Source organism: Mirounga leonina, unplaced genomic scaffold (assembly GCF_011800145.1).
Source record: "Mirounga leonina isolate KUSES-001 unplaced genomic scaffold, KU_Mleo_1.0 Mir_166, whole genome shotgun sequence".
NCBI classification, from domain to species: Eukaryota; Metazoa; Chordata; class Mammalia; order Carnivora; family Phocidae; genus Mirounga; species Mirounga leonina.
In genome coordinates, this window is record NW_023270418.1 from 37,695,339 (window position 1) to 37,715,157 (window position 19,819).

At 61.8% G+C, this 19,819-nt stretch overlaps 2 protein-coding genes across 3 annotated transcripts; one reads left to right on the top strand and one right to left on the bottom strand.

Moving 5' to 3' along the window:
• The first annotated feature begins 1,187 nt into the window (after positions 1–1,187).
• Positions 1,188–8,432, top strand: GATD1 (glutamine amidotransferase like class 1 domain containing 1). Of its 2 annotated transcripts, XM_035013637.1 has the most exons (8): positions 1,188–1,304; positions 3,129–3,205; positions 3,735–3,840; positions 4,419–4,526; positions 5,378–5,472; positions 6,172–6,265; positions 6,424–6,535; positions 6,627–8,432. In XM_035013637.1, exons 1-8 carry the CDS (start codon positions 1,241–1,243, stop codon positions 6,631–6,633), a joined length of 663 nt encoding a protein of 220 aa, XP_034869528.1. In that variant the 5' UTR covers positions 1,188–1,240; the 3' UTR covers positions 6,634–8,432. The 2 variants fall into 2 exon arrangements, with proteins under 2 accessions (XP_034869528.1, XP_034869529.1); XM_035013638.1 differs by lacking the exon at positions 6,627–8,432 and having other exon boundaries at positions 6,424–6,539.
• A 1,247-nt stretch (positions 8,433–9,679) lies between these two features.
• On the bottom strand, positions 9,680–18,919 carry TALDO1 (transaldolase 1). The gene is made up of 8 exons (XM_035013636.1): positions 18,763–18,919; positions 15,425–15,548; positions 13,921–14,028; positions 13,533–13,664; positions 10,830–11,005; positions 10,491–10,688; positions 10,124–10,269; positions 9,680–9,878 (listed from the first exon to the last, which is right to left on the bottom strand). The coding sequence occupies exons 1-8, from the start codon at positions 18,857–18,859 to the stop codon at positions 9,846–9,848; spliced, it is 1,014 nt and encodes a 337-aa protein (XP_034869527.1). The 5' UTR covers positions 18,860–18,919; the 3' UTR covers positions 9,680–9,845.
• Between the last annotated feature and the right edge of the window lie 900 nt (positions 18,920–19,819).

A 19,819-nucleotide genomic window follows, 5' to 3' on the forward strand; every position in this document is an offset into this window, starting at 1 on the left:
GAGGGAACCCTACTGCTTGCCCTTCCTCCCTGGAAGCAGGGGGTCCTGGAAGGTGGCCTGTGGGGGCCAAGGGCAGGGACTGTCCCTCTTCACCACCAGCTTGTGCCCAAGGCCCTCTCCCGGCCTCCCTTCTCTCTTGCCCAGGCCTTAGAGGGCACCTGACAGTCTGCAGATGACCCACATGTCTACCCACCCGACTGCCTCCCACACAATCAATGGAAACACCGCTCCAAGTGCAGCTCGGCCCAACAGCACCCAGAATCACCTCAGGAAGTGACACCCATATTCTTCCAGGGACTCAGCTGAGCCCCCATGACCCTGGATGCCTCTGTCTCCCCACAACCACCCTGGTGAGGCAGAACCTATCCCTCCTGCCCCCGCATGGTGCAGACACCTGCAGACCCCTCCCTGGTCTCGGGGCTCCCACCCCTGTGCGCCCAAGGACCAACCGCTGCAGGCCCGCCCTCTCTGCCCCAGGGGAGTGTCCTCCTTAAAGTTTTTTCCTCCTTGGATGTGCTCCCCAATTTCCCCTCTGAGCTCGCACCCCTCCCACCTCCTCGCCCTCTTAGCTGGCCCATTCCACTGCCCTTCTCACTCACTAACAAACTGCTGGCACCTTCTATGCATCCATGTTCGGAGCCCCCACCCCCAGGACATGAGTCCCACTGGGCAGGGGGACTCAGTGATCAAGGGTTAAATGTCCAAATCCACGAGGCAGGGACCATCATCCACGGGAAGGGACACTTGCACGCTGAGGGGAGGCCCTTAACTACAGGGATGGACGTCCATCCACAGGGAGGGACCCACGTCCACGGGACGGGGACCCTCGTCCAGGGCAGGAGTCCTCTCTCCTGGGTCACGCTCCTGTCCCAAGGGACGAGGAAAAGGGGAAGGCACCGTGTTCCTGACTGCGACCAGGGGCCGGGCCAGGGGTCTGCTCAGGGATGCTGAGGCGCCAGGCTGGGGAAGCCGGCCCGCGCTCTCTCCCGTGGCCCTGGGGCCAAGCTCCGAGCCCCGCCTGCACGACCCCCAGCCCCCCGGCACCGCCCCCGGCACCGCCCACCGAGGGGGCCGGGCCGGCAGGGCGGGAGGAGAGACGGCGCACACGCGCGGCGACGCTCGCGGCCCCGCCTCCAGACGCCGCGGCACGTGACCGGCGTTTCCTGGCCGCGCGCGCGCGCGCGCACACACACGCACCATACTTGGCGCACGCGCAGGCCGCGCCGGCCTGGTGGAGCCCATGGCGTCCGAGCGACTGTCGAGCCGGCCCGCCTGCCTCCTCGTGGCCAGCGGCGCCGCAGAGGGTGAGGCTCGCGAGGACCGCTGGCGTCCAGCGGCGCCGGCGGGCGGGCCCGCCGGCCCCGAGCGGTCCGCTCTCGCGGCGCTTCGGGGAAGCCGGCGGAAGCCCCTCTTTGGAAAGGGAGCGCTGCCGGTGTCCCTGGCCTGGCCCGGCTCCCCAGGCCACGCCGGAGCGCGGGGGCCCTGGCCTACTGCAGGGGGACCCGGAGCCCGGCGTTTCTGCGGGAGGAGAGCGGGTCCGGGGTGGCGCCCGCAGCTGCCGCCTCGCGGGCGTGAGCTGCTGGAGTGTGGGGGCCCCCGTGCGTCACGTGCCGGGGCTTGCTGTCCTGGACGGTCGGGCTAGGGTGTGGCGAGGGGCGGTGGGCTTTCCGAGGAGCTGCGGGGGACGGCGGCGGGTGGGACCACGGGCCTTGGCGGGCAGGTGGGCCGGCAGGTGGGCCGCGAGCCTGTGGCCAGGCGCTGAGGGGCTGGAGAAGGGGCTGTCCTGGGGGCGGAGGTGTGCAGAGGCAGAGAACCCCTCAGTCCTGCCGTGCGCGGTACCAGGTGCGGTTGGCGTGGGGCTCCCGCAGGGCAGCACGGCTGGTGGTGGGGTCTGCCGTTACTGGGCAGACCTCGCTCAGGGCCAGTGCGGAAGGGATGAGCAGACGAGCTGGAAGGCTCCTGACTGCCCTGAGCACTTTCCAGGTCCTCTCCTGTGCTTTCTTTTGTCAGAGGGAAGTGATGAGGCCGAGGTCACATGGTGGGGAACCCGCGGTTGGGTCCTGGGGTCTGGTTCTGGAGCCTGGGCTCCTTCTTGAACTCTGGCCTCCCAAGTGGACAAGGGAGGGAGGATTGCAGGTGGAGGAGTCACTGTGTGCCGAGCCCCAGGGGCCCTAAGCGCTGTGCCCAGTGTGAGGTGGAAGGAGCCATCAGGAGCGGGGCTCAGTCCTGGAGAGGCGGGCTGGGGTTACCAGAGGTGGCTGGTTGGAGTGGGGTAAGGGTGAAGAGGGGTTGACTGGCGTGGCTGTGCCCTGGGGAGGGGACACAGCTCTGAAAAGGCCACTAGGGCAGTGTAGGCAAGAGGGGGCCCTCCAGAGACCTTCGAGGAGGGGTGAAGCCGTTTTCAAGGAACTGAAGGCAGAATCAGGCAAAGTCTGGGGATGATTTGTGGGTGCTGTCTTTGCTCAATGCACGCAGTCTGTGCAAGTAATACTCATTAACACGTGAGGGTGAATAAAGATGAAGATGAGGTTTAGGGATTGGGTCCAGGATTAACATAAAGGTGGAGGGATGCACACCGAGCCCATTTAGAAGCAGATATCCCTGGTGGGGCCACAGCCCCCAACACCTAGGAATCTTTTGGACTGGAAATGGGCAGAAGAGGGCTGTGAGCAGCACTGGGGATGGGGGCAGGGTCCAGGAGCCTTGTGAGCAGAGGCCAAGTGTCCTAAATTGAGGATGAGGGTGGGCCAGCTCGTGGGGGTGGGGGTGTGGGTCGGAATGCACCCATGTTCTTGCTGACACTTTCCACAGCCCCACAACTGTGGCCTCTCCCTGGCTGAGTGCTGGGGGTGGGGGGGTTGGCTCGGTCACTGGTGGTTCAGTGAGTGGTTGGGGGGACCTTGCACTTGGGTTTGCCTTCTGGAGAGGCTTTTAGTGGCCAGCCTGGGTAGAGAGCCCGTCCTGCGGGGAGTGGGGCCTGTGGGCTGGGGCTGCTGCCCCAGGTCGGTGAGGTGGGCCTTGGGTGGGGGCAGACTCCAGGCTGGGACAGGGACACTTGTGCCCTGCAGCCCCTCTTCCTGCCCACAGAGCCCAGTAGTGGCCTTTTTAGAGCTGTGTTCACCTTGCAGGTGTGTCTGCCCAGTCCTTCCTCCACTGTTTCTCGCTGGCCAGCGCCACCTTCAACCTGCAGGTGGCCACCCCTGGGGTGAGTCAGCCAGACCCATGGGGTCTGTACCTGTTTGGAGGCAAGGCTTGGAAGAGTGCTGTCACTCCTTGGGAGGAGGAGGGAGCCTGAGGCTGGTGTGACCCCAAGAGAGGTGGCAGGGCTGAGGGTTAGGTCCTTGGTGGCATCATCAAGCTCTGGTCCCTGTTTCCTGGGCTCTGGCCCCACCTGTGGCAAGGGAGACCTCTCGTCATGGGTCAGCACCTGCATATAGGAGCAAGGGTGGCACAGACCTTCCACCAGGAGTTCTCTTCTCTGGCGTGGCACCTGGGGGTCATGGCAGCGATGGGTTACATGTTGGTCCCTTTGCTTGTGTTGTCATCCCCAAGGGGACAGTAGCTCCACTTTATAGGTGGGGGACTGAGGCCCACAGGGGGCAGCTGGGGGTGGGTTGTGGCACAGCTGGGTGAGGGGGCTGGGCTGTGCCCGAGCTCTTGTCAGCATTTCAAGCCCCCGTGAGCCAGCAGAGGGGTGTCCGCCCCTGGCCTGCAGACTCTGGGTCCTCTTACAGGGGAAGACCATGGACTTCGTGGACGTGAACGAGAGCAATGCTCGCTGGGTGCAGGATTTCCGCCTCAAGGCATATGCCAACCCTGCCAAGCTGGAGTCCATTGATGGTGAGGGGCCCAGGGTGCTGAGACCTTGGGGCTTTGGGTTGTGGCGATTCCAGATGGGTTTGTGGCCTCCAAAGCGCTCCCTTCTGCTTCTGATGCACTCAGGGCTTGCCACGAAGTGCTGTGACTATCCAGGGCAGCGTCCAGTCCTGAATCCTGGGCCCAGAGTTCTCTGTCTAGGGGAGAGAGGTGGGGGCGCCTGGGTGTCTCATTCATTAAGTGTCTGCCTTCGGCTCAGGTCATGGTCCCAGGGTCCTGGGATCGAGCCCCGCGTCGGGCTCCCTGCTCAGCGGGAGTCTGCTTCTCCCTCTCCCACTTCCCCTACTTGTGTTCCTGCTCTCGCTATCTCTCTCTGTCAAATAAATAAATAAAATCTTAAAAAAAAGGTAAAAAAATAAATAGGGGAGAGAGGTGGCTGCACAGGGAGACACGGAAAAGGCAGGGATGGCTTCTGGGTCTCGGGAGCCTTAGCCCGTGTGGGGAGAAATGACAAATGATGGCGTGTGGCGCCACCGTCTCCTGGGGGGCTGGCCCCAGCCAGCGACCTTGCTGTGACTGACCTGCCTGTGATCTCCCCGTAGGTGCCAGGTACCACGCCCTCCTGATTCCCAGCTGTCCCGGGGCGCTGGCCGACTTGGCCAGCAGTGGCTCCCTGGCCCGCATCCTCCAGCATTTTCGCTCAGAGAGCAGTAAGTGACCCGTGGGACTGGGGTGTGGATAGGGGCTTTGTAGGTTCATGAGAAATGGGGCTCGACCAGCAGCCAGGAGAGGCCAGAGGGGATGTTTCAGGGGCCAGACAGGGCAGATATGAAGAGCCTCTGATTTGGGCCCTGGAGGGCACGGGTGCACACATTCGAGGTGGGGCGCCCCTCAGGTCGCTACCCTGGGTACGCTCTGCCCGCCTTCCATGGGGGCTGGTGGCTGCCCACCCCCCAACTTCCTCTGAGGTGGGCGGGCAACGTGCTGGCTTGTTCTTCGTGGGCTTCAGGGTTTGAGGCCAGCAGGGGCCGTGGAGATGTGGCGTGCTGCCCGGGCCTGACTTTGGGCTGTGCCGGGCACGTTGGCGGGATGGGGACAAGATGCTCATTAGGGACCAACGGACAGAAACCCGGGGGCTCCACACAGTGTCTTTTGTTAGTGGGAACAGGGCCTCCGTTTCCAGCACGGTCTGGACAGAGAGTCATTGTTCCCGGCCGCCGCCGCCACCGTGGGAATGGTAGGGCAGTGGAAGGACGGGGAGCGACGGGAGGGTGTCCCAGGCAGGCGGCACGCGTGCTGGTGCAGGCCGTGTGCTGGGACGTTTGCAGCACTGCAGGCCACGCCACGGTCTGTGGGGGCGGCACGCTCCAGGGCTTGGTCACTGGGCCTGCCGCAGCCTCGTGACTGCTTGTGCCTGTGTTTCGGCCGCCAAAACTTTGCAACGGCTGTGAGCCTCGTCCTGGAGCTGACCGTGTGCGGGGGAGCTCTGAGGCGGGAGGTGGCGGGAGAGGGGCAGGGGCTCCGGAGGCGTCCAGGGCCTCAGCCCTGCCTGTGCTTCCAGAGCCCATCTGCGCGGTGGGCCATGGCGTCGCCGCCCTGTGCTGTGCCACCAACGAGGACCGATCCTGGGTCTTCCAAGGCTACAGCGTCACGGGGGTGAGTGTCATGCAGGGGAGGGTCCCAGGCTGTAGACAGGCGTCAGAGACCTGCGATGTGCTTGAAAGCTCAGGGAGTGTCCCCTCTGGCAGGGGTGACGGTCACTTGCCCAGACCAGGATCACGGAGAATGCCGGCCCCAGGCCAACAGTTGTGCTCTCCCCTCCCCTCCCCTGCTGACATCCAGGATGGCCCCCAAGGCCCGGCCCGTGCTCTGGATGTGGGGAGGGAAGCACCAGGGGGGCTCTTGGTGGGGTAGGAGGCAACATCGTGGTCCCTGGGAAGGAGCTGGGGTCGGGTTGAGACGTGACTTTTGTGCGTGTCATGTGCACGACACCCTTCGGGGCCAGGAAGGTTGGATGCAGGGCCTGGAGTTGGGGAGAGGGCCTAGCTGGATAGGGGGCCGGAGGGAGGGTCTAAACTGCAAGGACTTGGGGCTGCATGGGGCCAGCCTGGCGGGTGGTGCAGGGGGCAGGTTGGGGGTGGGGAGGAGAGCCTCAGGGGCATGACCTCAGTGTGGCTGTAGCCACACCACCCCCCTCCTGGGACTCTGTGCCTTGCTCTTCTGCCCATCGCCCACTGGGGGTCTCGGCCCTGAGGCCACCTGCCGGGCTCGCTCACTGGCCCTGATGCCAGGGGAGGGGCGACCGTGGAGGCCATGGTGCCCTGACGTGGGGGCGGGAACCCCTGTCCCCCACAGCCCTCCGTGTATGAGCTCGTCAGGGCGCCTGGCTTTGCCCGCCTGCCCCTCATCGTGGAGGACTTTGTGAAGGACGCGGGCGCCAGCTTCAGTGGTGAGCGGGGGGTGGGGGACCCGGCCAGGGGCTGCAGCTCAGACCCAGACAGGCTGCCTAGGGCTCTGGGGGTCCCTGGGAGGGAATGGGGGCTGGTTGTCAGGGCGTGCCTGGCCCGTGACCCCATCTGAGGCCCGCACCCTCGGGACCTCCCGCAGCCAGTGAGCCCGACGCCGTGCACGTGGTGCTGGACCGCCACCTCGTCACAGGCCAGAACGCCGGCTCCACCGTCCCAGCCATGCACAGCCTGCTCTTTCTCTGCGGCAGCCGGTGAGGAGCCGTGGACGGGGTGGCGGGCGGGATGTGGGCTGCTGACCAGCCCTTTGCGGGAGCCTGGGCCTTGACCTGACCCGTCCTGCAGGAAGTGAGATGGCTTCCCGCCCGCCAGTGGACGCCGCCGCCTCCAGACCGCCCAGGCGTCCCTGGAGATGGCTGGATTCCCCAGGCGTCCAGGGGCCCCGTCTCCCTGACAGCCCTGGAGAGTGACTTTCAGACACCCCAACCTGACCCGGTGGGATTGTTGGAGGCCCCCGAGAATTAGCCCTGCAGAGTGTCCCCTCTGGCGGAGGGGTCGACCTCCCAACCCCCAGGCCATTTGCTCTCCTTGGGACACAGCTGGGGGGCTCAGGGCCATCAGGTGGTCGCTGAGAATTCCACGTGAGCTTAGCACGGAGAGCTGGTCCGAGTGAGTCGGCCAGGGGGGTCCTGGTGTGGGTCTTGGCCCCCGTGGTCTTCCCGCGCACTGCCGGCTGGCCCCTCCCCTCTGCCTGTCCCTGGCCACCCAGGCTGAGCCTCTCTGGCGGCACCAGGATCCCATTTTGTGCGTTGAGGACTGCCCAGGCCTCTGTGCTGCCCCCCATTCCTCTGGGTGTGGGGGGAGCCGTGGTCCGGCAGGCTGGAGCTGGCTCAGCACTTTCCACTTGCCCAAGGCAGGGGCGGGGGGGCAGGGGGGGCGCGGCTTGTGGTGGACGCAAGCTCCCAGCCCCCAGACCGGCACCAGACCTTCCGGTGCTGAAGGAGCTGCCCTAATTTTAATCCTTGTTTGGTGTGTGGTTTCGAGTGTGATGGTGACACCACATGAGGCCATCGCTTCTGATGTTGAGAGAGACGCATTTAATCGGGTCTTCAGGAAGCCGCGCTGCTCACCCATGGCCCTGCCTGCGTGGCCTGTGGGTTTGTAGCTGCTCCAGGGCTTTCGAGGTAGACGTGACCAAAGCACAGACCCTACTGGGCAAGAGGCCTGGGGAGCAACCACCCTGGGGCTACATGTGGGGTGCCGGTCGGTCCCCACCACCCAGGCCCCGACAGGCCTGTGCTGGGGATGCTCCTTCCTGGCACGGCCAGATCACCCTCTGGTCTCGGGGGCCAGCCTGGGCCGTGGCCCTTGGATGGGGCCTCCGGGAGCTGGGCAGTTCCTCTTGTGGGTCCCACCTTTGCTTGTTTCCCGCCCAGACTTGGCTTGTCTGGCTCTGCTGTATCCAATCCCTCAGAACAGAGGAGGAGGAAGGAGGCGAGGCACCCCCCGAGTCCCAGGCCGCTTCCGCCACCATAGAGTGTGCGGAGATGCTCCCACCCTCTCCTCTGTTGGATGTTTTCTGGGGGGGACTGTATCAGGAGCTCCTGACGCCATGGCCAGGCTGGCCGGCTCCATCGAGAGGCCTGGGTCCTACTCTGTGCCTCAGTTATCGCCACAGGGTGATCGACGTCTCTGGACAAAAGCTTTTTTAAAGATCACGCCTTCTGGGCTCCATCTGTGTGATCTGCGAAGAGCTAATAACACTTGCCGAGATCGGCCAGACTACTCCTGGGTTCCACATCAGGGTGCGGGGCGGGCACCCCACACAGCCCTGTGCCCTGGGTGGCCGCGGCGGCTCGCTCCTGGCTTTGCCGGGTGCGGGGTGCAGGGCTGGGGCAGCCTCCAGGCTTAGAGAGGGTGCAGACACCCCAGGCTGGCTGCTGTTCTGGGATGTCCCCACGTGCCGTCCGCCCACCAGAAATAACCGACAGCCCCACAGAAGTGACGCCCGAATGTCGCAGCATCACCCACAGTAACAAACGCTTTAAGCAAATTGTAGTTCCCCTGGTGTTCTTTACCAGACAATGCTAATGTCCATGTGGCGGAACGTGATTTGGCCAGGAAAAGGAATAAAGTCCTGATAACATTGCACAGACTGAATCTTGACCGCGTCCTGCAAAGAAGCCAGACCTCAAGAGTGTGTGTGAGTCCATTTACATGAAATAGCCAGAAAATCCAGTAGAAGTAGTCAAGGGGCAGGGGGTGCAAATGAACAGGACGCCTCCTTTCAGGGTGATGAGAATGTTCTAAGGCTAGGGGGTCGGGGCGCCCGGCCGGCTCAGTCGGCGAGCACGCAACTCCGCCTTGGGGTGGATTTGTGCCCCACGTGGGGTGTAGAGACTGCTTCAGACGGTAACATCTTTACACCCAACAGCCAGTCTCTGTGGTCTGCAGGTCTCTGTTAAAATCCACAGCTTGTACATGTGAGTGGGTGGGTGGGCTTGATGTGTTTTAGCTGCGTCCAGTCACGTGCGTGCACACATCCTGGGGTGCAGTCTGTTGACCAGCTGGCCGCCACCTGCCCGTCCGCCGAGGGCTGGGACGCAGCCAGACGGGCGCAAGGCCCTGCCCAGCACTCGGACACCCAGCTGCCTCCTGCACACCCTAGGGGGGCGCTCTCAGCATAGGCTGGACCTGCTGGGGCCAGGCTTGTGCGCCCTCCGTGGGTCCTCTCCCCAGGGCCCGGCACTGTGTGTGCTGTGCTGTTCCTGCCCTTGGGGAGGTGGCCAAGGGGGCTGCTCCAGAACCAGCCTCCAGCCTGGGTGCTCTGACCCCGACACAGGATGCTCCTGGCATCCCTGCAGAAAGCTGTGCAGAGCAGTCCCTTAGTGGTACCCAGGGCAGTGTCTGACCAGGCCTGGCCCTGCCACCTGGCTCTGCCTGCAGACCTGAGGTGGCCGGCCCGGCCTCCTCCATCCCTGCAGGCTGTGCCTGTTCTGCTCTGTTCCAAGAACAGGCTGGTCCTGGGGGTTGGGGGGTGGGAGTGGGCGGGGCTACCCCAGGGACAGCCGTGGCTGCCCCCACCAAGCCCTTCCCCCTGCAGCAGGTCACGAGCAGAAGCTGCTCCAGAGCCCGTGCACACCAAACCGTCCCCACAAGGTGGCACCATTGCTCCACACAGGAGCTGAGCACCAGGGCGGCCTGGCTGGAGCCCCTGGGACCCCCTGCCCACTACCAAAGTCCAAGGCCTCCCAGGCTCCGGGCCTGCTGCCCAGCAGAGGCTCATGGCTGAGGTGCGGGACTGTCCCTGGCTGTGTCACCCCAGCTGGAGCCACGTTGGAGCCAAAGCCTGGGGCAGCTGGTGCCGAGGGGAAAGGGACTGGAGCCAGAAAAAAGAATGTAGCACAAGAAAAGTGACTGCTTTAATTACTTAGGCAAAATTTTACATAGAATCTATGATCCATCCCTGCCCCAACTGGTAAAAAATGCAAAATTCATCACAAGGCATGTGCAATCAGCCCCAACTCAGAGGGCACAGGTCTGTGGTCCGGCTCAGGCATGGTGCTATTTTCCGTTCTCGGTGCTGAACATGCGATCCTAGAAGGGAGAGCGTGAGAGATGCCAGGAAACTTGCCCACTTGCCTCGCACCCCTGCCTCCTGCGCAGGAAGGGGTAAGGCCCATGGTCGGGGCTGCCACAGACGGGGAGTCATGGCCTCCTTACAAGGGTGCCCACCAGCGGCTGGCCCGGAACCTGTGGGGCAGAGTCCAGGCGGCCAGGGGAGCCGACACCCCCAGTCCCCCAGAACCTTCCAGCTCCGCCCCCGAGCCTGGGGCACTCACCATCAGCATCCGCTCGAGCTTCACAGCATCCACAGCAAACTTCCGGATCCCGTCCGAGAGCTTCTCCACGGCCATCTGGTCCTCGTTGTGCAGCCAGCGGAAGGCCTTTTCATCCAGGTGAATCTTCTCCAGGTTGCTGGCCTGGGCTGGGGAGGACAGGCACTGGGGCCTCCCACAGCCGCCCTTCCCCCGCCTGCAGCCCCGCCCATCCCACCCCCTTGGGGTTGGTGCTGCCGGGCATCTCTCTGTAGGGCCCCAGCGGGGCTCCCGCGATGGGCGGGACCCAGGCTGCCTCAGGCCAGTCCATCGCCTATGCCCACGGAGAGCAGGGTGAAGGCGGCTGCAAGCCAAGGGCCAGAGGGCTTACCTGCCTTGACCGACAGCACAGGGGCCAGCTTGCTGTTGTCCTTGAGCAGCTCCCCCAGGAGCTTGGGCGAGATGGTGAGGAAGTCGCAGCCTGCCAGCGCTTTGATCTCGCCGGTGTTGCGGAAGGAGGCGCCCATGACGATGGTCTTGTAGTCAAACTTCTTGTAATAGTTGTAGATCTTGGTGACGCTCTTCACTCCTGGGGCGACACGCTGTGTTCCTGAACGGCCTCCAGGACGCCGACAGCGGTGCCCGCCCACAGCACGGCCCAGAGCTGCCACCGCTGTGTCCCCTCCACCCAGCAGAGCCCCTCACCCCGTTCCTTCAAAGGGCTACTCACCAGGGTCCTCCAGGGGCTCGTAGGATTTCTTGTCTGTGTTGGCCACATGCCAGTCGAGGATGCGCCCCACAAAGGGGGAGATGAGTGTCACTCCGGCCTCGGCGCAGGCCACGGCCTGGGCGAAGGAGAAGAGCAGCGTCATGTTGCAGTGGATGCCGTGCCGCTCCTCCAGCTCCCTGGGGGGACAGGGCAGGCTGAGCAAGGCCGGGCCTGTGGGTCCACAGGCGGCATGGGCGCTCCCGTGGGCACAGCCAGACAGCGCCCCCGTTCGGTGGGGAAGCTGCTCAGGAGTGCCCCCCCACAGCCGGGCCCCCCCCCCCCCCCCCACAGCACAGGCGCAACGCTCACCAGGGGGCCCTCTGCCCGGTGGGCTACGGTGACCAGAATTTTCTCCATCAAACCCACGTTTCCAAACAGGGACAACGGCAAGAGAGGCCCCCCGAGAGCCACAGTGGGTCTCCCTGGCCCGGAGACGGGCACCCGCACCTGGGCCCCTGGCTCACCGCAGAGCTTGCCGGGGCCGGAGACCGCGGAATCCCCGGAGACCGCGGAGTCCCCGCTGACCGCAGTGCCGCCCTGCCCTCTGTCCCACCCGCACCTGCAGCCCCCCGCCCGCCCCCCAGTCCACCGGACATCCTGGGGTTGAGCCCTGAGGGGAGGGCAGTGCCCGCACAGTCACGTGCCGGGGAGTGGGCCGTGACGGCTGAGCCTGTGCTCAGGCCCCTCTGGCCGTGTTTCTCCCCCGGGGACAGCTTCAGAGGGGCCTGTGGCCTGTGCCACCCGGCGGTGTTCACAAAGTGTGGCTGCAGAGAACGAGGCCTCGGAGGCGGCGGTGGCACTGGCCCGGGAGCCCTGCAGGGGCCAGCCTCTCCCAGGGCCTGTGTGCCCGGTGTGGGTGCCCGCAGCTCCGGCTGGCCCGCGGGAGGCCTCGACGAGACCCAGCAGCTGTGCTGGTCTGACCTGCCTGGCGAAACGCCGTGCATTTTCGGAAGCGGCGAATGGGGCGCTCCGGGAAGGTGACTTTACCAAAAGCGTGAGACGGAAGACAGACTGGGGAAAACAGCCTAGGAGGGGAGATTCACCCAGGACGAGACCGTCCGTCCACCCTCAGCACCGGGATGTCGTGAGACAAAGCTGCGCAAGCCGTGAGACGGATCTGGCCGCAAGCAACCCCTGCAGAGAGCTTAGAGCTCATCTGGAAGCAGCCAGTCCTGCGCCGCCGTGACTCCCGCCGTGAGCTCCTGCGACCCCGGGCGCCGCTTAGCCACGCCGCCAAGCAGGGACGTGTCCCCAGCCACCCTTCCCGCCCCACTCCACCTCGCAGGCCGAAGCACGCTCGTGTTGACCCTGCTGCAGGGACGTTTGCAGCCTTATGAAACTGTGTGGCCACGGCCCCGGGAGCTACTCGGACATGCTCCGCCCGCTCTGATCTGGACCTCAGTTTAGCAGCGTGAGTGACCACGGGCGCCGATGCCTGAGACCTTGGCAATTGCAGCCTCCTCTAAGTTTCTGTTTTATCGGCAGTTTCTCTTGAGCTTGGCTGCGCTACTCTGATTTGCCCGCGCAAGGACTTAGGAGATTGTTGCTGGTGTGACCAGCTGCCAGAGGGCTCTGGGGAAAGGGCGCTGGTGAGCGGGACCGGCTGACTTGGTGTCAGGAATAATTTCTAGAAGTCTCAGAACATTTTTCCAATCACTACTGACAAAAATAAAAACTGGGCGCCTGGGTGGCTCAGTTGGTTAAGCGACTGCCTTCGGCTCAGGTCATGATCCTGGAGTCCCTGGATCGAGTCCCGCATCGGGCTCCCTGCTCGGCAGGGGGGTCTGCTTCCCCCTCTGCCCTCCCCCCTCTCATGCTCTCTCTCTCATTCTCTCTCTCTCAAATAAATAAATAAAATCTTTTAAAAAAAATAATTAAAAAAATAAATAAATAAAAATAAAAACTATCTGAGTAAACGGAAAAGGGAAGAAGGGCTGCAGACGGCACCGGTGGGAACTGCGGGCTGCCCATGGAGCGGCCCAGCACGGAGGGACTGTTCCACGCAGCAGCCCCCCTCCCACGGAGGTGCCATGGGAGAGAACACGTGTGTCCGAACCCGTGCACGAATGTGCACAGCAGCACTACTCGTGACGGCCCCGAAGGCGGAAATAACCATGTGTCCACGGAACAGTGAGTGGACACACAAAGTGTGGTGTGGACCCACTGGAACATTAGCCTTAGCAGGGATGCAGCCCTGAACGCGCCACCACGTGAGGGAAGCCAGACACAAAAGGCCCCATGTCAGGAGATCCTACTGACGTGAAAGAAGCAGACCAGCAAAGCCAGAGAAACAGAAGGTGGATGAGTGGCTGCAGGTGCTAAGTGGGCCAAGTGAACAGACGGTCCGAGCACGTGTGAGGAGACGCCCTCGCCAACCGCTGTCCAGGTGTCAGTGGTCTCTGGGCAAGAACACACGGAGGAAGTCTCCGGTCTCTCCCGCTCCGCACGTTTGGTTCAACAGGCTGGTTTTTATAACTGATACAGACGGGGGACGGGAGACTGGGGATCCCCCAGAGGCCTGGTTTTTCTCTGGATAGTGGTGACCTGGCCCCCCACGCTGACCCTCTCTGGACTGAGGGTCGAACGTGCCCACAGCTGCGCAGCCCCCAGCCCCGGAATGGAAGCAGAGCCCCCACCAGACCCCTTCTCACAGGGGATCCTTACTTTCCAGCCTGAATTCCTTCCCAGGTGGATGAGAGCTTTATAAGGATCCGGTCCTTGCTGATCCCGGCTTCCTTGTAGAGCTCGATGAGACGCCGGGCTCGGGCCACCATGGCGTCTTTGTCAAAGGACAACCTGTGTGAACAAGAGGCCCCTTGCCGAGCAGTCCGCCTCGGACGCCCACCAAAGAGGAGCGAGTGGGCACCTGCGGCCTGCTCTGCCCCGCCGTGGGGAGCAGCTTGGAAGCCCATCTCACTCACGGTCACATTCCTCCCCGGCATTTACACAGAAACTCAGGCTGAACTCGAATCGCGGAGCAGGGGGCACAGGCACCATCTCCGGACCAGAGAGTTGCTTCTGCCCCTTGACCCCAAGGACCCTGAGTCCTTACCTGGCATCCACTTCTGTGGATACACGGCCTGGAATCTTCTTTAATATTTCTGCTCCAAACAACACAAAAAGTTTATCGATAGCATTTTTAACCTGTTCCTCTTGCGACCTGAAATTCAAGGGAAAAAAATTAGGTCAAAAGCTTTTAGGTTTAAGTGCACAGGATTCTACAAAACAAATTCTCTCATTCCTTTGCAGCAAATTCCTTTCCCTTCATCTTCTTTTTTCCCCTACTTGTGGTAAAATACACACAGCATAAAATTCATCATTTTAACCATGTCTAGGTGCACAGCTCGGGGGCATTAGGTATGTTTACACCGTGCAGCCATCCCCACCATCCGTCTCTGGAACTTTTCATCATTCCAAATTGAATCCCTCTATCTTATGGCACTAGACAAAAATAATCCTTTCAATCTCTCTGAAGTTGCCTGGGCAGGCGAGTGAAGTGCACCGTGGTATTCCAAAATGGCCCACTGCCCAGGGCTCCTCACTAGCCCAACGCACATGGGACGATCTCCAGCCCGCCCATCATGGGCGAGGACCCGCGGGGCAGCTGGACGGGGGACAGCACCAAGGCCTTGCCGATGCAACGAGGTGCAAGGGCAAGCCTCTGGAGGAGGGAAAGGCAGCTGGCTGCAACGGGCTGTGTGGTGGAGGGCAGGGCGGACTCAGGACTCGGCAAGCACCGCACTCCCGCACGCGGCCTGTGCCTTGGTTCCTGCAGGTACCCGCCCAGCGGGGCACTATCACCCCCATGGAGACGGAAAGTGCCATCAGGGAAAGGGCGAGGAAAGCCAGCCTGCGGTTGCCTGGGGGAGGAGCAGGCACGGACTGTGAATGGGCACCAGGGAACATTCTAGACTGGATTGCGGTGACAGCTGCACCACTGAAAAAATTTACCAGAACAAACTGAACTGAGCACTTAGCGAATCTTCCTGCAGCAAAGCTGTTACAAGACGATAAAACGACAGAGAGCAGGTCAGTGCCTGCCAGGGCCGGGACACTCACCACCAAAGGGGGCAAGGGGACTTTGGGGTGCTGCACTTTAACTGGGGTGGTGTTTGTAGGGAGTACACGGTCCTGTAAACAATTCATTGAACTGGACACTTACTACGGTGGCAGTTTACTACATGTAAATAACACTTTGATAAAGTTGATAAAAATAAACATAAAGAGGGGCGCCTGGGTGGCTCAGTCGGTTAAGCGACTGTCTTCCGCTGGGGTCATGATCCTGGAGTCCCGGGATGGAGTCCCGCATCGGGCTCCCTGCTCGGTGGGGGGTCTGCTTCTCCTCCCTCTGACCCTCCTCCCTCTCCACCTCTCTGTCTCTCGTTCTCTCTCTCTCAAATAAATAAAAAAAATCTTTAAAAATAAATAAATAAACATAAAGAAACCCAGCTTTCTTTCCTTGAGTCTAAGACATCCGAGAACTAAAATGCCGTTAAGGAGGTAACAGCCGGGGGCCGGGGCCGCCCCCCCCCCCCCCCCCCCCCCCGCCAGCTCACCCGCCCAGCCGCCGGCCGTAGGCAATGGCCTCCTCCACCAGCTCCTGGTAGGCTGGCATCTGCGCCGCAGCGAGCATCAGGGAAGGGTTGGTGGTGGCATCCTGGGGCTTGTACTCGTCGATGGCTAGGCAGAGAATTTTGGACAGCAGGAGAGTGAGTGGAGTGCTCCTCTGCCACGGAAGAGCCCCTCTAAGCCCCACGCCCACCAGCCGAGGCCAGCGTGTTTTCCAGCCGGGGAGCGGGGGCACTTCACCGCATCTCCCTGTCCCAGAGGCTGTCTGCACAACACAGGTGCTACCAAGATGGGACCAGAGATCCGAGGTGCCCCTGTAGGAGCTGACTTTCCCACTGTGGGGCGAGGCAGGCAGCGGGCACAGCCGGAGGGCACTTCCTGCGGCCAAACTAGCACGGGCAGGCGCCTGGCGCCCAGGCCAGCGACAGTGAGGGCACGCGGCTGCACCCACGCACGGCCTTCTTCCTTCCCGCACCACGTCAGCTCTTAGTAACAAGCCGGCAATGACAGGAAACCCGCGGAGCCCAACCTGCAGGCTCGCCGACCAGAGGCTGAGCCAGCCCACGGCCACGCACCCTCACAAACACATCTGCTCCAGACCATTAGCGGGCTCAGTAAATCCATTTGGCAGACTCGTGCTTTCAAAGGATGCTTTGATGACAAAACTACAGAGATGGAGAACCGACTGGCGGCTGCCGAGAACAGGGAGGGGGGCGGCCGTCCGGCGCACAAGGGGCCGAATCTGTTCATGTTGTGAAACCACTGCGGGGAATGCCGTGCCCCACCCCCACTCAGGCTTGCATGGTGAACGGGGCCAGGCCTGCAGCCTCTTTATAGGGTCGTGCTGGTGCCAACCTCACACCACGGTCACAGAGCGTATCGCCACTGGGGGACAGCAGGTGAAGGATGCATGGGACTCGACAGGCTAATTTGGCCACTTCCTGTGAGTCTATATTTCAAAGTAATAACTTAAGAGAAAGTGCTCCTGGGGCCCCTGGGTGGCTCTGTCGGTTAAGCATCCGACTCTTGGTTTTGGCTCAGGTCATGATCTCAGGGTCACGGGATCAAGCCCTGGATCAGGCTCCACGCTCGGCAGGGAGTCTGTCTGCTCGGAGAGTCTCTCTCCCTCTGCCCCTCCCCACTTCCCACTCTCTCTAAAATAAATAAATAAATAAATAAATATTTTTTAAAATGATTTATTTATTTATTTTAGATGGGGGGGCAGAGGGAGAGAGACTCTCAAGCAGACTCCCTGCTGAGTGTGGAGGCTGATGCGAGGCTCATCTCACCACCCTGAGATCATGACCTGAGCTGAAATCAAGCACCCACCAATTAACCGACTGAGCCACCCAGGTGCCTCTCAGCTCAGGTCTTGATCTCAGGGTCAGGAGTTCAGGCCTCATGTTGGACTCCACACCGGGCATGGAGCCTGTAAGAAAGACAGAAAGAGAGGAAGAGAGGAAGAGAAAAAGGAAGGGAGGGAGGGAGGAAAAAAGGAAGGAAGAAAATGTTCTGGACTGGTATTTTTGCAGGCTCAAATCTCATGGAGGGATGTACTCAATAGTGCCTTTTATTACATAAAATTAGGCCTTGACAAGGTTGACTTCTGACAAACTTAAAAACAAAAGTAATACTCAGCTGGGGTCAACAGATGGGCTTTAGGGTCCAGGGACCCTTAAATTGAATGTGAAACTGCAGCCGGCGGGGGCATTGTTCTGGGGAGGGCATCCATGGCTTTGATTATATTTTCACAGCAGCCTAGGACCCACCCCCCAGCCCCTGCCAAAGGTAAGAAACTTCAGTTCATAAAATGACCACAAAACCAAATGCTGGATTTGCAACTATGCCATGTTTATGGGTATACATCATTAACTACTGTATTCTTACAAAGTTGCGAATATTCATTAAAATGAAAAATGTCAGCACATGGATTTAGATATTTCTGGGAAGGGAAAAAGAACAAGTGTTCCCCCAAGGCTCCTCTCCAGGGAGAGCCACAGGAAGCAATACAGAGCAAGGCTCTGGCAAAGAAGCAAAGAGGGAAAATGATTCTAAGTGTTAAGAAGGGGAAACAGAGGGGCGCCTGGGTGGCTCAGCTGGTGAAGCGTCTGCCTTGGGCTCCGGTCCTGAACCCAGGGTCCCGGGATCGAGCCCTGCATCAGGCTCTCTGCTCCTCGGGGAGCCTGCTTCTCCCTCTGCCGCTCCCCCTGCTTGTGCTCCCTCTCTCGCTGTCTCTCTCTGTCAAATAAATAAATAAAGTCTTAAAAAAAAAGAAAAGAGGAAGTGGAAACAGGCACAGAAAAGGTGCGGCCACGTTTCCAGCACACTCTATCCTACTTAGGTCAGTGCCCGGAGGTCTGATGAAAGGGCACGGGGAGCAGGAGCTCCCCCAGAGCCAGCCCACGGGGGGACGTCTGACAGCCTACAGGCCGGACCGACGGTGATCGGGTAAGCCGCCGAAAGTGGGTGTTCGCTCTCCTCCGCTCAGCTAGATAAACAATCCTCTTACTCAGCGTTACCAAAGAGAACTAATAAAGCCTGTTTCTCAAGCCGCCGTGAGAAAGCAGAAAAGAAAGGAAGTCAGTTCTACAGTGCTCATTTCGGTGCAGCCTTTCACGGTTTTCCTGAAAATCTTGTTTGTTCACAGCAGAGCAGGGCGGGGGCCCGTTCAGGCTGGGCACTCTCAGGACCGACGGATGATCCTTCCCCACTTCTCTCCCACCAGCACAACGCAAACCCAGCAACGGCAGGTCCCCGGTACCGGAACTTCGCTTTCCTCCGTGCACTGCGTTCTGCCCGCGGGCTCCGCGGCCCCGCCTTGGGCCGCCGGGCTGCCCCGAGCAGGGTGCAAAGTATGTGCAACAGGAGATTACAAAAGCCGGCCCGTCATTTCTGGTCTTTCTGGGCCCAGAACTAACTCGAGTTCCTGCTCAGGAGTCACCATCCGCCAAGTGGTCTGGGCCGAAATTCGCTCCAGCTCCACCTCGAACCTCCTCCTCGGCGCAAAAGCCCTGCAAGCTTCCCAGCACCCACTGACGCTGGAGGCTCCCCCCAGGGCTTTCCAACAGCTCGGAGGGAGCCCCGTGCCCTCACCCCTGCCCCCTTCCCCAGCCCCAGCCCCTGCGCCCCCTCCTCACCTCCGGGCATGGGCCCGCGCCCCCTCAGGACTCCCGATGCCCGCCCCGGGCCCCCTCCCCGGTGCCCGCCCCGGGCCCCCTCCCCGGTGCCCGCCCCGGGCCCCGCCGGCTCCCAACGTCCACGAACATGCGCCCCCAGCACGGCCAGTCGGCGCGCGTCCCGGAGCTCGGGGCCCCGCGCGCCTCACCGCGGAAGTCGCCCGTGTCGGCCACCACGGTGGTGAACTGCTTGAGCTGGTCCAGCGCGCTCTCCATCCTCTGCCGCTTCACGGGGGAGCCCGACATGGCGAAGCGGAGACCGAGCGCGGCGGCCCACAATGCCCCGGGGGCACCTGCATGCCAGCCAATCCGGGAGCGGCGCGGAGGGCGGGGCCGACGGCGCGTCCGCCACAGGGCGCCGCCCCGCCCCGAGACCACGCCCAGGTTCGGGGGCGGTACCGCCGGGAGACCGCGGCCGGGCGTCCGTGCTCCTCTCTCCCTCGAGCCCTGCATCCTTAGAGCGGTGTCCCCTCCTCATCGCCAGCTGTGCCCCCCGAGGGATGCGCTCCCGGAGCTATGTGCCCCCAAACGGCGTGCCCGCCTCCAGTGATGCACTTCCCGGAGCGATGCGCCCCTGAGCGGTGTGTCCCCCGGAGTGATTGGACCCTGGCGTGATGCTCCCCATCCCCCCCACCCCGGGCGTCAGAGCTCCCACGGGGCGCCCCATTGAGAAGGGGACAGGCGGGCTAGGTAGGGAGAGAGAGATAGGGGGCTCCGTGGTCAGTCTCAAAGAAATCCCCAAATTTGAGGTTGTAAGGAAACCAGAGATAAGGGAACACTCCAGACCACCCTGCCCTAGGTGTCTGAGAGGGGAATCTTATTTATGACAGTCTCCTGTGATCAACAGAAAATAACCAGACCTTAAAAAGAAATAAGCCATTAAAGATATTATCAGTAGGGGCGCCTGGGGGGCTCAGTCGTCAAGCGTCTGCCTTCCTCTCAGGTCATGGTCCCGGGGTCCTGGGATCGAGCCCCGCATCGGGCTCCCTGCCGAGCGAGGAGCCTGCTTCTCCCTCTCCCGCTCCCCCTGCTTGTGTTCCCTCTCTCCCTGTGTCTCTCGCTGTCAAATAAATAAATAAAATCTTTAAAAAAAAAGTGCACTTCCTTTAGAAAAAAAAAAAAAAAAACTCAGATCATCACCCTATACTTGCAGTCGTCATGGGATGCCCTCCTAGGGGTACCTGGGGCCTCACTTCACACAGATAA

Coding starts and splice junctions, on each gene's coding strand:
- TALDO1 (XM_035013636.1), bottom strand. CDS start 18,859: ATGTCGGGCTCCCCCGTGAAGCGGCAGAGGATGGAGAGCGCGCTGGAC. Junction 11,006..13,532: donor GAAGGAATTCAGGCTGGAAA/GTAAGGATCCCC, acceptor CTGTCCCCCCAG/GGAGCTGGAGGAGCGGCACG. Junction 10,270..10,490: donor TGTGCTGTCGGTCAAGGCAG/GTAAGCCCTCTG, acceptor TGTCCTCCCCAG/CCCAGGCCAGCAACCTGGAG.
- GATD1 (XM_035013637.1), top strand. CDS start 1,241: ATGGCGTCCGAGCGACTGTCGAGCCGGCCCGCCTGCCTCCTCGTGGCC. Junction 1,305..3,128: donor GGCCAGCGGCGCCGCAGAGG/GTGAGGCTCGCG, acceptor TTCACCTTGCAG/GTGTGTCTGCCCAGTCCTTC. Junction 4,527..5,377: donor GCATTTTCGCTCAGAGAGCA/GTAAGTGACCCG, acceptor CTGTGCTTCCAG/AGCCCATCTGCGCGGTGGGC.